The sequence below is a fragment of the Oratosquilla oratoria genome, chromosome 24 (genome assembly GCF_046742065.1).
Source record: "Oratosquilla oratoria isolate Oo_2021 chromosome 24, ASM4674206v1, whole genome shotgun sequence".
NCBI classification, from domain to species: Eukaryota; Metazoa; Arthropoda; class Malacostraca; order Stomatopoda; family Squillidae; genus Oratosquilla; species Oratosquilla oratoria.
This window is the reverse complement of record NC_134800.1, coordinates 57,282,105-57,299,128: the sequence shown is the minus strand read 5'-3', so window position 1 is coordinate 57,299,128 and position 17,024 is coordinate 57,282,105. Positions and strand designations below refer to the sequence as shown.

The 17,024-nt window shown below is 39.0% G+C and overlaps 1 protein-coding gene across 1 annotated transcript in view; it reads left to right on the top strand.

The window, feature by feature from the left end:
* The window catches only part of LOC143038659 (protein arginine N-methyltransferase 9-like), a 50,677-nt gene that overhangs the window by 11,053 nt on the left and 22,600 nt on the right, over positions 1-17,024 (top strand). The window contains exons 4-7 of the mRNA XM_076208164.1: positions 5,472-5,708; positions 9,683-9,847; positions 13,791-14,831; positions 16,146-16,296. Of these exons, the coding sequence (XP_076064279.1) occupies positions 5,472-5,708; positions 9,683-9,847; positions 13,791-14,831; positions 16,146-16,296 (1,594 nt within the window). The remainder of the gene's footprint in view (positions 1-5,471; positions 5,709-9,682; positions 9,848-13,790; positions 14,832-16,145; positions 16,297-17,024) is intronic.

The following is a 17,024-nucleotide window of genomic DNA, read 5'->3' as shown; positions in this document are numbered from 1 at the left end:
TGGACAATTCCAGTTTTACAGTAGTTGCCCAGTGGCCTTTGGAGCAACTCGTGGTTGCCCGCTGATGAAATCTGGGTATACCGGGCGCACAGCTGACCAAATTGTCCACCCCTGGTTTCCTGAAGGCCACAGGTCATCTGCAAGAGAGACCAAGGGCAGAGGATGGAATGATTGGGAACTGAGCTGTAGAAGTGTAGTTGAGGGGTGGTGTAAATTCTCTCTCTCTCCCTCCCTCCCTCCCTCCCTCCCCCCCCCACTCCCACACCCACTCCCACACCCACTCCCACCCATTCCATCCCTAACATACACCTCTTCCCTCCCTTTTATCTTGGCACCTCCTGGATGATGGGTCATTCCTGCATCTTGTCCACTGCCCTGGGTTAGAAGTAGCATCACAAGACACAGCACATCCACAGCAAGGCAGCTTCATTAAATCAGTAACACCCCTCCTCTCCATCCCCTCATGCAGAAAAGGAGAAGACAGGGAGAAATCCCTTTGGGTTGCATCAATTTATTTCTCACACATACTCCCTCACCCACTCCCTCTCATCCATACACAACCATTCTCCATTCACCTCTACTTTCTGTCCTCTCCTGTCCCTCCTCAACAGACACTCCCCTCTTTCCCAATGCCCCTTTTACCCCATCCATCCATCTCATTCTAGGCCAATCCCTCATGTTCACTCCTTCCACACCTCTTTTACTAGTCTTTCTTCACTCATTCTTTCCAGGTGTCCAAACCATCCCAATACTCTTTCATTGACCCTATCTCCCAACTCTCTTTCCACCCCCATTCTCCTTCTCACCTCCTCATTTCTCACTCTATCCAGCCTAGTAACCCCGATCATATTTCTCAGGCACCTCATCTCAAACACATTCAAACTGTAAAAATGTGTCGGAAAAATTAAATCTTTCTTGCCACATGATGATGAAAATTGATGTATGTAAATCCTAACTTGAATTCTCCTAATATGGGTGAAGTCAAATATGAAAGGTATCGTGTATGTAATTGGTAAGCCTGCAGACCCATAACAGTTGGCAGTGATCCTTGAGTATTCTCACAGATCTCTTTGGATTGGATTGTCTGTTTTGCATTGGTGTGGGACTTTTTCTATGCCACCAATTGAAAATAGGAGGAAGGGAGCAATTGCAAGTTGTCTGCTTGCCATGTGTGAAAAGGTGTAAGTAATAAAGTTGAAGTTGATAGAAATCTTTGTCTGAAACCAGAGACTCTGTGTCAGAGGCCTGAGGCTCCTGATTGAAATGCAAGGGTAAAAGGTTTCGAATATGGGCAATTGTGCTCGCCTTCCAGAACCACCAGCAATAACCACCAGACAGGCCTAGAAGTCACTCAAGGAAGAAATATTGTGTTGGCTGGGACTGTGAGGTGAGGTTTTCAGTTATCTCTTGTGTGATGGTTGCATTGAGGGAATTTTGATTCTGTGGCTTAGCCTACTCTATGCTGATACTGTTTTAGTCCTGGATGGTGTTCTTAACATAAGTGTGTTTCTTCCCTCTCATGAGATGGGCTTTTCTGTGGGGTTAATGTCGGGTTGGACATTTGATGGAGTATTGAACTGGGTAGTCTGTCTTGAAGAGCCTGTTTTAGGGTCTGGGTGTGAATGTGTCTTTTCTATGGATTTATTGTGTGGTGCAGGTGATTGGTTGTTGTATGTTTGAATATTTTGCTGCATTTTTATGTTCTAGTTGTGTCTGTGTAATATAGTGAGATGGGTAAGTGGCTCCAGCATAGAACTATATAGATATAATTTTCATGTGATATTCTGTAATAATGGTTCTCAACCTTTCTTTGGCCATGCCCCACCTAAACACCTTTAAAATCCTGATTTCCCCATGTGTGATATACAATTCTTATAATTTGAAAAATAAACTCCCCTTCAGCTGAAAAATCATAAAACCTTGGTTTAAAACCACTTCAAAAGAACAAGGCATCAATGATAAATCAAAAACTAAACAAATTTAATAAAATAAGAATTAAAAAATTGAACCAGACTTCCTCAGTTGCCCTAAATTGCCCCCTTAAAAATCAAATTGCCATACATAAATACGTGTACCAACGTCTTTTTCTTCCTTACAAGGGAGGTAGCCAAAGTCAAAGGCATAAATCTACACCCATCCATTTCATCCCTACATACTCCACTCCCTTTTTTCTTGGCTCCTCCAGGATGACAAGTTGTCATTGTATCTCCCCCACTGCCCTGGGTCAGAAGTAATGCAGCAAGACACAGTACATCCACAGCAAGGCTGCTTCACTTAATCGGCAACCCCCCCCCCCTCCATCCCCTCATCCAGAAAAAGAGACGAGGAGAAATCCCATTGGGCTACGTCAAAATATCATTCAAACATACTCCCTCATCCCCCACCCACTCCCTTCCATACACCACAGGATCATCCATATACAACCATTTTCCATTCATCCCTATCTTCTGTCTTCTCCCTTCATTCCTCAACAAACATTCCCCTCTTTCCCAATGCCCCTTTTACCCCATCCATCCATCTCCTACTTGGTCACCCCCTCATGTTCACTCCCTCCACCTCTACCTTCCACACCTCTTTTACTAATCTTCCTTCACTCATTCTTTCCATGTGCCTAAACCATCCCAAAACTCTTTCATCAACCCTATCCGCCATCTCTCTCTCCACTCCTGCTCTCTTCACCACCTTGTTTCTCACTCTATCCAGCCTAGTAACCCCTACCATACTTCTCGGGCATTTCAACTCTGAATACATTTAAACTCTTTCACTCTTCCTCCCTTATATTCCATGTTTCTTATATATATACACACACAAATATATGTGCAAGTAACTTTGAAGATGTCTTAAATAGATGAAAACTTTTGGTTACCAAGTTTTCATTTTCCTTGTGGTTACTTGCATGTTTTGTGAATCACATGTTTGTGATTTCTTTGCATACATATATGTGTGTGTATATGTATATAACTCTCACATGTCTTAATGAATCGTTTCTTTCTCACTTCCCTCCATTATTCCTTGGTGTGTGTGTGTGTTTCTATTATGTGAATGTAATTATAGTGTTTTGAAACAAGTTATCATGATGAAGTGCTCAATACCTCAAAAATCAATCGCTGAATGTGTGAAAGCCTTTCTCACATGCTCACAAGTAAGAAAACAGTAGAAGTGGGACAGAAATGGCTCCAGATGATGACCAACTGTTTAAGGAAATTAATGTGCATAGCATATGTAGCTCTCTCTCTCTCTCGTGTTTTTTTTTTTTTTTTTTTTTATTATTATTATTTTTTTTTTTCATAGAAATGAGTGTCATGGAAATATAAATTCAAGGTTACCTCTTCCAACTTGATAGCAGACAATATATTCAATGGTAACTAATCTCATTATTTTATTCAGCTCTAGCTAAGACTTTGGAGTTAATAGGGACATCCCTATTCCCCAGAAGTTATCCTTAATCTTGACAAAAATACCTTGTGGCAGGGTTAATAGGTGTAAAAATCTTTGATGGTTTTGTCTTTGTATATAAATTTTGTGTGTACGTGTTTACCGGAGACTAAACCTGCACAAGTAGTGTATGGTTTTGCACGGAAATCCAGGTGGAAAATGTACGTGTAAATTGTGAGGATAGTATATGTAGTTTAGCCTCTACTCTAGGAAGTTGTATGTGTACAAACTGGATAAGTACTTGGTAACCAAGTATGTATTGAAGGAAAACATGTGTGCATGTTTTATAAGAAGGCTAAGCATCTCAGATTTATAACATGCATCTTCAACATTTTCCATAAATGTTCAATTACATTAAGTTCACTTTGCAAATTAGATTTGTAAAGTTTTGTGGTTGTGTTGTTGGTAATTATGTGCTTAGATGTTAGGAGTGTGTGATGTATTATGTTGGCTTCAGTCATAGCTTCAGAAGAATGAAACGAGAAATGTCACACAAAATGTGCAAATCGCTGTTAACCCTTTCAGATCAAAGGCAATCACTTACAAAACAAATTGTGTATTAGCTTAAACTACATGAAGTTATAGCCTACAATTATGTTGAAGTAAAGATTACAATGAAGCCAGTGGTCATCACTGAGCTGGTGTAGTGGTATAGGCTTGTCCTACTAACTGAGCAGCCTTGAGTTGTCTCCACCCAGGGCTGAAAAAGTATTGCAGCACTGCATGTCTGCATCCCTCATTTTTGGGCAAGGAGCTTGTGTTTCTGTCTGTGTATGTAGGTCACATCATAACCCATAGCTCTGGCCATACAAGAGCTTTTGAGCTGCTCTCATCCAGGAGAGTAATAACTGTTGATCATGAGTCTAGCAAGTGATCCAAGACCATAGTGAACCTAGCTAGAATAATATCTATGAAGAGCTGAAGCTGATAGGTCTGTGGCATGCATAGTTGAATAGTATGAATAACATAAAATCAGTAATTGTAAACAACATTAACATTGTAATGGAATATATTTTTGTATTCAAGTTAAACTTTCAATGAAAGCTGTAGTTGAATTGAATTAACACAGTGGATCACAGAAAACAGAATGCAGATCACAAAAAGTAACCATAGCCACCATCTACTCAGTCATTTGTCAAGATTTTTTTTTTCTCATGAAAGATGTCGATTTTACTGCCCCAGGTATGCTGTATATGGTTTTGGAACTTGTTATATCATATGTTATAGATTTGGAGTTGTTTCAACAGTATATTGTACCTTTTTCATACAACTTCCTTTTGAATGACTGCATTTGTAATGTATTCTTTTATGCAAATGTTCTCATATCATTGATAAGGCATTAATTTGAAATGTCGTTTTCTAGAGGCTACACTGACTTCTTCCTCTCACATATCTCCCACATGTCTTTCGAGCCGTTTTTCCCTCAACTCTTTTTTTTTTTTTTTCTTCTTCTTCTTCTTCTTCTTCTTCTTCTTCTTCTTATTCTTTCTTCCCTCCCTTTTCACATTCCAATGCATTATTTCTTCATTAGTACACCCCTTGCTTTCCCTATTTTCTGGTTAATATGGTTTTTTTGTATTCTTATAATACTTTTTAGTTTCTCAAGGAGGGGTGGAAATAGTGGTTGTGTGTATTTCCAGATTTCTTTTACTGTGAATACAGTGTTTTCTGTGATGTATTCTGAGATGCAGAAACAGAATGTTGTGGTTATTTTTATCTGATGGTTTTACAAAGCACAATTCAGCATTTATATCATCAGACTTTAATCCATATTTATATAGCCATATATAAGTGGCATCAGATGCAAGAGAATCTCCGTATAGCTATGTGAATGAAAATGCATGGGAATTGGTAAGCATGGTTGGAATTAAAATGTCACAATAACGGGGACTGCTTCCCTCTTGACAATTTTGTGATTATTTTTTATATTTTCCAGTATGTAATCTCATACATGACCTGTACTTCCAAAGACTGTTGTGCAATAAATTATAATCAAGAATGTATTGTATCTAGTTTTTATTTCCTTGGTTCTTCAGGAATGGCCATGTACGAGAGGCTTGGTCATATGCTGGCCAGGCCAAGAGCATGTGCCCAAAGGATCCGCAAGTGCAGGAGCTGTTTTCCCGCCTTGCTGCACATTTGGTGGACAGATGGCACTTCCCCATGCTAAATGATGCTACACGAAACAAGAAATTTCAGACTGCCATAAAAAAGGCTGTTCAGGGTGGATGGAACACTGTTCTGGATATTGGGGCAGGCACAGGACTCCTCAGGTTTGTTATATAAATGACAGTGGGGTGCTGGATGTGACGAGATGTAGCTTACTCATTTTATCTATCTACAAGTATATAGCAAAAAGCATCTTCCTCTTTACAAGGGAGGTAGCCAGCCGAGGCATGTACCCACCCCCAACTGCTTATTGATTGTAGATTTTATACCTAGCAGCCTTTATACTAAGCATAAAAAAAAAAAATGCTGAAAGCTTACTGCATAAACCAGGCAATTCCCTAAATCAGATGGTTATAGTAAACTATTGACTTGACCTCCTCCCTACCAGGGGGGGTTAAGCCCCACCCATCTTTTAGATTAGGGTCTCCTGTCCCTATAGATCTTAGAGGGATTACATTCTCTTTTCTGTCTTGGAAAGGTTAAGTTCTGCTGCACTACCTTGTGGGGGTCTCTGGGGGTTCAATCCAGTCAGGGAGTATTTTATATTTCTTCAGCAATATCTAGTACAGTAATCTTTTCTACTGTATATCTAAACTAATTGGGCCACAATATGTTTGGATTTGGGAAGTAATCTGATGTGCAATTTAGAATTACCCCAGTCTTGCTGGCCACATTCTATGGGTCATCACATAATGGAAAAAGTATAGTTAGAAGTGGTAAAGGAGAGGGATGGGTAGCAGAATAGAGGAAAAAATAAATATTAATCCCCAGTCATTACTGGTCCATAGGAATGTTACAAAAGTATATATATATTATATTATATATTTATATATTATAGGTTTATTCAACAATATTAAATACAATTAGACATACATATATACATTTTTTTTTTTACAAAATTGGTAGTTGAAAAGGGAGAGCGAGAAGCAAAGCTTATGGGGAGTTGCTCTCCCTTAAGGAAAAAAATTATTTTTATTTATTTATTTTTGTTACATGTCAGTATGGTACATACACATCTACACACATATATACACACATACATGCATACACATTCCCGTAAAATACAACTAGGTAAATACACAATGACATGCGACACGACGTCCGCTAACTCCGACCTCACATAGAAATCGGGGGCACGAGCGAGCATCGCAACTTGTGGGGGTCAGGTGAGAGGTGAGAGGTCAGGTCGATTGTTGACGGGACGATAATTGCTTAATGCGCAGATCTGGGTCACCGTGACCTGCTGGAATAGAAAAAAAAGAGCGGCAGACTTGGGCAGTGCATGACAGTTTCTCCATGAATACAACCATGAAATGGACCTGAAGTGTTCAATATACTAATACTTATAGATTAAAGACTTTTTTAAGTATCGTTTGAATGATGATAAACATTTTGTCTTAGGTAAATCCTTTTCCAGTTTATTCCATGTGTTAACACCTATAATAGATAAGCATTGGCTTTTTTTGGTTGTTCTGTATTGAGTTTTAAAGAAGTCGTTTGTTTGCCTAGTCGCATAGCGAGTTTCGTAAGTTGAGTAAAATTTCAATATGTTTTGATTCACTATATTATAGACAGCAGGGAAGTCGACAATATTGCGAGAGTGATTGAAACTGATGATACATTCAGTTACTGTCAAATTTTTCCTCGAGAACTATCCAACACTAATCTAATTCTTCCCATTACTAACATACATTCACCAATGATGGGGCAGGAGATGATCTTGGGAGATCTCTGGTCACAACACAGATGGCAATGCTGGCCCAATAGTTTCTCTGTACTAGGGCTCCAAAGGTAGTACAGCTCAGCAGTTGCCAGCACAACACTCAGGAACACTGATTTATTATGAGAACAGTGGTACTTACCCCCTTCAGTGAGGGAAATAATCGCTACTGCCACAGTATTCTTTTCAAAATGCACAGTGTACTGTCTTGAATGCAAAATCTTTTGCCCCTGGTACTCTGAGCATATCAGCTGAGAAGCCAAAATCCAAATGAGATCCAGAATGGTTGAACCAGGAATTGCATATGAAAAATGGGAATAGTTCATCCTGAAGGGGTTATCATGCTGGGCTATTCTTCCTTCCACATCCTACCTCCAACATACATATATATACCAAAGGCTTTTTCTCCCTTACAGGGGGGATAGCCAAAAAGAAAAAGGCATAGAAATCACTCCCACCCATTTCATTTCCCATATATCCCACTCCCCTCCACCCTCCTCCCTCCCTCCTATCTTGGCAAACAAAGGGACAGGGGATGGGATTAGGAGTCCTACTACCTGTAGCCCCAAAATGGGATATTCCTAAAAAAGAAAGTAAAAAACCTCCAACATACATTTGAATAACTAGAATATAGCTGTTTACAGAAATCTAGACTTCACTAAGAACATTTCAACAGTATGTGTAACATTCATATAGGTTTACTATCTTTTAATTCATCAATCAGCTTTGCTATATATGACAGAAAGGCAATTTGATATTTGGAGATTTGAAAAATATGATATTGTAACTGAGGTCATTTTTGCTCAAACTAAATCTCGGCATTCAGCTCTGATGAAGCCCATGGAAGCCCAATGTGATATCCCTTAAGGGAAGATTTAACCTTTGCCTCTCCACCTTTTGATACCCCCCTGGGATCAATCCCCACAAGGGATGTCAGTGGTAAATGTGAGGTAGCTACTTGAACTGACAGTACACCTGACTTCCAACATTTGCAGGGGTTAGAGTGGAACAGAATAATTTCCAAACTTTCTAGACCTGTGCTATATGCAAAGAAATAACCACTGGAAGGCATCTATATCAGTTTCAACACATCTAACCATCCAAAGTCATAATGAATCTAATCAGCACAAAATAACTCTACAAAAGAAAACTAAATGAATGTGACATTATATTCATTCACTGTCGGCACTTTCCTGTATCTAACTGTAACTTTATTCTTCCTATTATTAACTCAGTTTTCTGGCAATGGTGCACAATGGTGTGTAGGTAGATGACAGACTGTGGAACCCCATAGTCATAAACCATGTGGTAGGCAGTGAAGGCTCAGTGGTTGTACTGTACTAGGATCGAGGGGGTCATTGCAATTCGGGAGGAGCATGCACAACATAGCCCTGTTCAGAATCCACTCTACTTACCCCACATAATGAAGAGGACAAAAATGGTGCCATGAACATAGTCTCCCTCAAAATCACCTGGTTAGAGAGCTGCACCCAGCAAGGTTACCCTATCTATAGAAGACAACAGTTCATTGTTTCTTCACAGAGAGATCAATAGGAGTACCCAAGGACCATTGCCTCCCTCTGTGGAACTGTGGGTTTCTAGTCAATGAAATAATAACAGTTTTTATTACCACCTTACTCCATAACCTCGTTATGATAATTGATATTGGTACAAATTGTCTTCAAGGATGGAAATGCTGGTGGCTTTTAGGTCTATCTATATCAGTGGTTCCCAACTGGTGTGCCACAGCACCAAAGAGTGCTGTGAGATCAACTGAGGGTGCCGCCAAAATTCAGGGCAAAAATAATTTTTGTATTACCGACTCTGTCATCCATTTTTGTTCATTAAAGCAGCATCAGTGTAAAGATGAGTATTTTCATATTATCCAGGGACAAAATTTTGTTACACTGATGTTGGATCAACAAAATACTGACAAACTAGAATTTAGATTTTCTATTAAGGGTGCCAGGGACATCTGAAAGGCTTGGCAAGGGTACCTCAAGCCAGAAAAGGTTGGGAACCACTGATCCATATACTGTAGTAAGAGGCTTCTTCTCCCTTATAAGGGAGATATCCACCCAAGGCATGCACCCATTCCACTCCCATTTTTTGTCACCCATTTTTGGTGACAAAACACAATAGAAATTGGGAAGTGTTCTGTTATTCGAATTGGTGGTGGTTTTCACCAAAATTGGTGCATTTAGTTAGGGTATTATACTGGACAATGGGAACATTATATATAAGATATATTAGATATTTAACATATAAGGCATGTGATGATATATATATGTGCATATGATGTATTTAGATTTCCTTGTCAGTTTTGTAAGTGTGACTCCTGTTTCTTGTGTCATTTAGTGTGTATGCAAAAGAAAGTGGAGCCAAGGCTGTATATGCTTGTGAGATGGATCCTTTCATGTATGAAATGGCAGAAGATGTTCTCCAAAGAAATAATGCAAACACTGTGTTTATGCAAAACGTCAAGAGTACAGATATGAAAATTCCAGTTCACATCCCTCAAAAGTAAGTATGTAGCTTTTCCTTAGAATTTGTCCTTGGTAGAACAGATATTTCATCAGTTTTGGTCCAAACATTGTTAAATAATTCCACAGAAATTTTTGTAGGGGGAGACAAAATCAAAGATATTTTACATACATAGTTAATGGTATAGGGTTATATCAAGATATACACTTTAAATTGGCTGCATAAGCATATAGTTACATTATTTATATCAAGTTACATTTTGATTTTCATCAATCATACCCTGATATAGTATACCGGTAACTTAAAATTTTTAACAAAATTGTATGTGATGACTGGCTATGGTAATTAAGATTCATCAATTACAAGAACGTCTGAGAACTTACCTGGTTGAGTTCTCAGACATTAGGTCCGAACTTGAAGTGAATTCTTGAGGCTTCATGTGAACAGTAAAATTCCTTAGCCGAGGTTTCTATGAGAAGCGTCTGGTACCAGCGCTGAAGGTGATCTGGGATTCAGTTCACAAAACGTAGTCTCGTTCGGCTGAGATTCTTACGAATTCATAAAAAGCTTTGAAGCCACGGGACAACTAATTTTTTAAGTAAATTCTCAAAGTTCCCATTTTGTTAAAAAAAATTACAACATAATTTTAATAAAAATGAAGAGGGAGGGGAGTTTAATAGTATCTTAATTAAAATTACGATAGTGTGGTACGGAGTTTCAGGAAAGGTTCCCGATTCGAAATTAAACAAGCCTTCGGGAAATCGCCGTAACTCAAGGTAAACAATGCAATTCCCGTAACAACAATTACCACATGGCAAAGTTTCAAACACACCCTGGATTTCTAGGGGGAAGGGGCAATTGCCCCCCACCTCTGGACACCCATGAATGAATCTCTTCAAATTGAGATAGTTGTTAGAAGGAGGAGAATATCAGATATTGTCATCAGGCATTAGCAAGGGGAAAAATAATAATACAATAAAATGTAAATGAAACATGTTGTGACTGTTGAATGGATTATAAGATGATATACAGATTAGAATTCTATCAGTACCTAAGTTGAGAAGTCCAGGTATGGTTCCTCATATGATGCATTTTTTCATCATGAGTAAATTACGATTTTTAGAACTGTATGCGATTCAATTTGTCACACCAAAGATACTCTAGTTCTATTTTTTGTAATTTAAACTGAACAAAGAAAACCAATGATGGAATATTTTGAGCTTCTACTTGAACACACACCATTTTGCAACAATTACAATGGGAACATACAGACAGGAGACATCTTGAACCTTGATGTACCGGGATGTAGAATCTAAAATGAATGGATGACACTCACAATCCATTGCTCAGGCATTGTAGGATGAGGTGTTCATAGTCTAGACAAAGTGATCTTACAGATAGCTAAATATGTAAACTAACTAAGAGACTTTGTAGCATTTTACTTCAGTGCTTAGTTGAACATTAAAACATAGAACTTTACTAAATGCAATTGCCTTTGCGAGAAGATTATTTCACTTATTGTTTACACAGTTGAAGAAGATGTTTCTATCCACTGCTGGATTAAATGTAATTCTTGATATTTTGCGGCCATTGAATAGATCACCAAGAGTTGGGGACCAAAAGAACTACAAGAATCCCCTGCCACCAATCCTTATGCTGGTGGCACCAATTCCTTGGAGCAAAAGAATATGAGTAAAATTATAGAGTTTAATAATAGGTTAAACATAGCCCTAATATTCACTCACTCATTCAGAACACTCTAACTACCTTCCATCTTACATAAATCAACAAACAGTAAACCTATTAAAATCCATTACAACCACAGGGTTCAGACAACAGAAAATCTATCTGTGTACCAAGGGCTTTCCCCCTTACATAGGCCAACAGATAAAAAAAAAATCAAACAATTCAAGAGAACTGACTTCATTTACACTTCCACAGCATGATTCCCAACAGTCAGCCAAAGATAGACTCTACAGGATGCATCAAAACCACCCCAGTAAGGTGCCTGCAGATATATGTACATAAATACACAAATATACCAAGGGCTCTTTCCCCCTTACCAGGGAGGTAGCCAAAGTCAAAAGGCATAACTCCATTCCAGCCCATTTCATCCCCACTTATTCCACTCCCATCCACCACTTCTCCCTCCCTCTCATCTTGGCTCCTTATGGATGACAGGTCATCCCTGCATATCACCCATTGCCTGCTCACAGACACCAAAATCCTTCCCATAGAATATCATATGAAAATGACAGGTACACAGTTCTGTGCTGGAGCCTTCAACCTCACTCATTCATCTCATTATTTGTACCTCTCATAAGGTGGCAGCACACTAGGCTAACATGCTATTTGCTTTTGCTATTTTGTTTGAGTAGAAACCACTTTAGTTACAATATTCTAGACTTAAGTAAGAACATCTCAACAATGTGTCTAACTTTTGTAAATGTTTAACTTATCTTAGTTTGTCATTCAGCTTCTCACAATATGATGCAAGAGTAATTTGACATTTGGAAATTTGAAAAACTAAAGATTGTAACTGAAGTGATTTCTTCTCAAAGTAGCAAAAGCAAGTAGCGTATTAGTGAGGAATGCTCAGTGTGCCACCCTATTAATAGGCTTCCCCATTCTTCATAGGTTCACTTCTTTTTTTTGCCACCAGTGTCCTTACCCCTTCATCCCACTATTGATTGCTTCATCTTCCTCATATCACATATTTTGTACACTTTAGCACTTCCACCTTGAAACATACCCATTCTTCCGTGACTTCTGTTTCTTCTTTATCCTTCACTAAATCCCATACTTCTATCAGCTTTGCCTGGTATTCTTTCTCTTTCTCCTCATTTAATTTGCTAACCTTCATTGTTTCTCTGTCTTCCTCACTTTTCTTCCTTCTTTACACCATCACTCTCAATTTCTCTTTTACCAGATAATGATATAGCAACTAAATGCCATCTCCTATGAATACATTTATGTCCAGTATTCTTCTAATTCTTCTTTTGGGCATCACAGCAATCCATTAATACCCTCTTGACTATCCTCCCACCCATCACCCTGGTCCACATATACATGTATATTTGTGGATGTCTTTTTTTCTTAAACATTGTTCAGTATCATCTCCTCTTACTATAAGCTATTGACATAGAAACAGTGTCACTAACTGGAGTGCTGCAGCACACCAGTCACCTCTGAACATTGTCAAGGGAAGGATGTCTCTCCTCATTGTCCAGTTCACAGTTCATAATGTGAGATATTTCTGCTTTAATTACTTTCAAACTTGCACTTCTTAAGTTCCTCCACTTGTACTCCTTGCACTTTGCATTCCAAAAGCAAAGATGCAGCTGTAGTAAATATATGAATACTTAGTTTTGGCTGGCTGTATTTCTTTTATAAGCTTTGTTAACATGCATATATTATGTATCAGGTAAGAAAAATTGCCAGTTCTACAGAGTGCTCTGGCAGAATAGGACCAAATAAACAATAAATAAATATAAATGCAAGAATGTTGCTCCTGGTCCACTTGGATATAGGTATCATCCTGGAAAGCACGGCGCGTGATGTACCTTTCCCCTCTGCATCAAAATGGGCACTGCCTCATAGCATGAAATTGGAATGGTTGTGAATCATGTGGCATTTTGGAAAAGTCTGCCCACAGCACTACAAACAATGTGTTGGAGCTGCACGAGGCTCAGTGTGGACGGGTTATAAAACAATGCTGCCAACAATCTAATATTTCTTCCTAGAGATCTTGTAGGAGTGCTCAACACAGACAACAGTAACATTTCTTCCCAGAGATCTTATGTGAAGGTTTAATGATTGTTGCTACCCACTGCTGCTGCTGGTTTCAGGATACTGAAACTTGAAGCAAAATATATGGATAACTGCATATTTCATTTGAATCTTAGAGGAATGAAGTTGTATTGTATTGTTAATAGACATAAATCATTCTAATTCTAAAAATCTCATTTTTCTTTCTGAATAGGGTTTCATTGGTGATAAGTGAAACTATGGATGCTGGATTGTTTGGGGAACAGATCCTTCATACATTGGATCATGCATGGAGAGAACTGCTCAGTCTAGAAGAAGAACCAGGTGCTACTCAAGGAAGTGAACTTAAGGAGGACCAGTCTACAGGTTGTGGCACTAATCTCCAACCAAGGAGTATAGTTATTCCTCATTCTGCAAAAATCTACATAGCCTTGGTGCAGTGTGATTACATTGCCTCCTACACAAAAGTTTTAAATCATGATTCTACATCTTTTTGTGGGAAGGTGTTGAAAATGGACCCTTCAGATCCATATACATCAGAAAAAATGGATAATATTCCTGGAGGATATACTCTTCTGTCAAGCTGGGAGTTGGTATTAAATGTGAATTTCAATTCACCTGTGATGATAAAAGAATTTTTACATGGAAAAATAAAGAAAGTTATCAGTTCAACTTCCATTTCTAGTGGCCGCATAGATGCCATTTGCTTAGCTTTTGATCTCCACCTAGATGATGAAGAGATCTTAAGTTCTCTGCCAGATAACAAGACATGCTGGGAAAATGCTGTCTATCCTGTAACCATTGATAAAACTGTGGAGAAGGGAGAAGTTGTGGATGTAGACTTCCATTGTGATGGTGCAATTTACCTTGCTCTTTCAGGAACTGATCCTGTTGAGAGTACCGAGAATAGGGTTTCAGTCAGCCCATATGCACTGCAGTATATAAACAGTTCCTCTGTTTCAGAAATGCATATACTCTTCAAGGCAGCAGTCATTGGTGCCTTCCCAGCAAGCTCCTCAATTGTCATATGCGATTTAGCTCCCTTTCCTTTGACTGGATTGTCCCTTTTGTCTCATTTCAAGTCTTGTAAGTTGTATATTGAAGACAGAGAATTGGCAGTTGCCTTAAGCAGTGACACTACAATCATTAGATGTGTTGAAGACTTGGATATTGCAATAGATGTCTTGTTGCTTTGGCCATTGAGCAAGGAAGGAACTCTGTTAGAAGGTCTACACCAGCAAGTCCTTATGTACAGGTTAGTGTTACCATCCCACACAAGTGATTGAGATAAATGTTGATTGTTTTATTGAATAAATCTCAATGATAGGTCTTCAACCCTTTTGATGTGGTGATGATAAAATTAAAACAAAACTGACCAGCAGCTAAAAGTTTATTGGGATAGGCTTGAGTTTTTAGCTTTTGTACTGCAGTTGAATAAAATTGTTCGGTGGTCTATTTATATACCAAGAGCTCTTTCCCCCTTATAAGGGAGGTAGCCAAGTTCAAGGCATGTACCTATTCCACCCAATCCACTCCCATCCACCACCTTCTCCCATCTTAGCCACTACCCTGGATTAGAGGCAATGTAGCAAGACACAGTACATCCACAGCAAGGCTGCTTCACTTAATCAGCAACCCCTGCCCCCCTCTGTCCCCTCATGCAGAAAAAGAGAAGACTGGGAGAAATCTCCTTGGGCTATGTCAAAATATTCACACATAAGCTACCCCCCTACCCCCCACTCCTCCTTTGTATAACATGTTATACACACTCTCCACTCATTCATGTATTGTACTGTGACTGTCCTTCTGTGCTGTCAAACCCATTCTTAATACTGTTTTGTACCTTTTCTTTGAGTACGTATTTCCATTTTTGCCTTTCCCATGTGGTAGGGGGAAGAAAGACTACTACTCTTCCTACTCTGGCCATAAAGGCAGCTAAAATGGGAAGGAGTGTGGAACTAGGCATCCTGTTCTCTGTAGCCCTAGGCTGAATAGAATTATCTGACATTGCACTGAAAAAAAAAATAATAGTAATGCATAGGTTCAGGATCAAGATTTAATTAAAATATAATACATATGCAAAGGTCTTGCCTCTCTTACAAAGGGGGATGGCTAAATTAAGTTATGCTTTTGTCTTGCTTCTTAGTGGGAGAAGTACAGAAAGAGGGGGAGTTGCCTTTTACAACACACGCAGAACTGTGATGGCAGTATTGTCTCCTATCATATGGTAATATTGAGTTAGTAAATGTATTTAGGTGCAGGGATGACCCATCATCCAGGAGGAGCCAAGATGAGAGGGAGGGGTGGTGAGTGAGAGTGGAGTGGGTGGGGATGAAATGGGTAGAAATGGGATTATGCATTTTGACTTTGGCTACCTCCCTTATAAGGGGGAGAAAAGCCCTTGGTATATGTATTTAAAATGTATTTAGAAATTCACTTAGAAGACAGCTTTATAGTATGAAGTACTTATTATCCAATTTTGTTATTGACAACCTCTGGATTTTAGTGATGAACTTTATATTTTTCATGTAAGATTTTTTTTTTTTTTTTTTTTTTTCTTTGTATGTAGAGAGAGGATGACAGACAGAGGACTTGTTTTACCAGACCATGTTGAACTCCACATGCAGCCAATTTCCTCAGATGCACTAGACAACTTTAGCCATGCATCTGACTCTAACACTGCTGGAGTTCAAGTTGCTGAAGTCATCAACCTGGTTAGAGTGAGTACTCAATTAAGACTTTATTTATTCATTTCATTTATTCTTTCTACCTAGACAGGATGACACACTTCTCACCCTACATGGATGACAGGTCATCCCTGCACCCTGGGTCAAACACAATGCAGCAAGACACAGTACATCCACAGCAAGGCTGCTTCATTTAATTGGTGACCCCCTCTCTGTCCTCACATGCAGAAAAAGAAAAGATGGGGAGAAATCCCTTTGGGCTGTGTCAAAATATCATTGACACATAAGCACCCCCTACTCCCCTTTCTTGTATAACAGTATCATCCATACACAGTCACTCTCCACTCATTCCTATCTCCTGCCTTCTCCTTTCTTTGCTCAACAGACATTCCCCTCTTACTCAATGCCCCCTTCACCCCATCCATCCACCTCATCCTCGGTTGTCCCCTCAAATGGTGTTTTGGTGCATACAACACATCCATACAAAAATGCATTTACACTTGGATCACAAAATAAGATCTTCAAGAAAGAACACCGTAGTCCATCAAACCTCTTCAGACATTAGCCTCACAGAAAAATGCCTTCCAAAACAAGCAAGAATTTCACTGGCAAGCACATATTGAGGTTATACTCTACACTAAGAATCTATCTATCCATCCAATATAACAAAGTTTTTTTTTTTCCCTTATAAGGGAGGTAGCTAAGTCAAGGCATGCACCCACTCCCACCCACCACCCTTGTTTCCCTCTTATGTTAGCTCC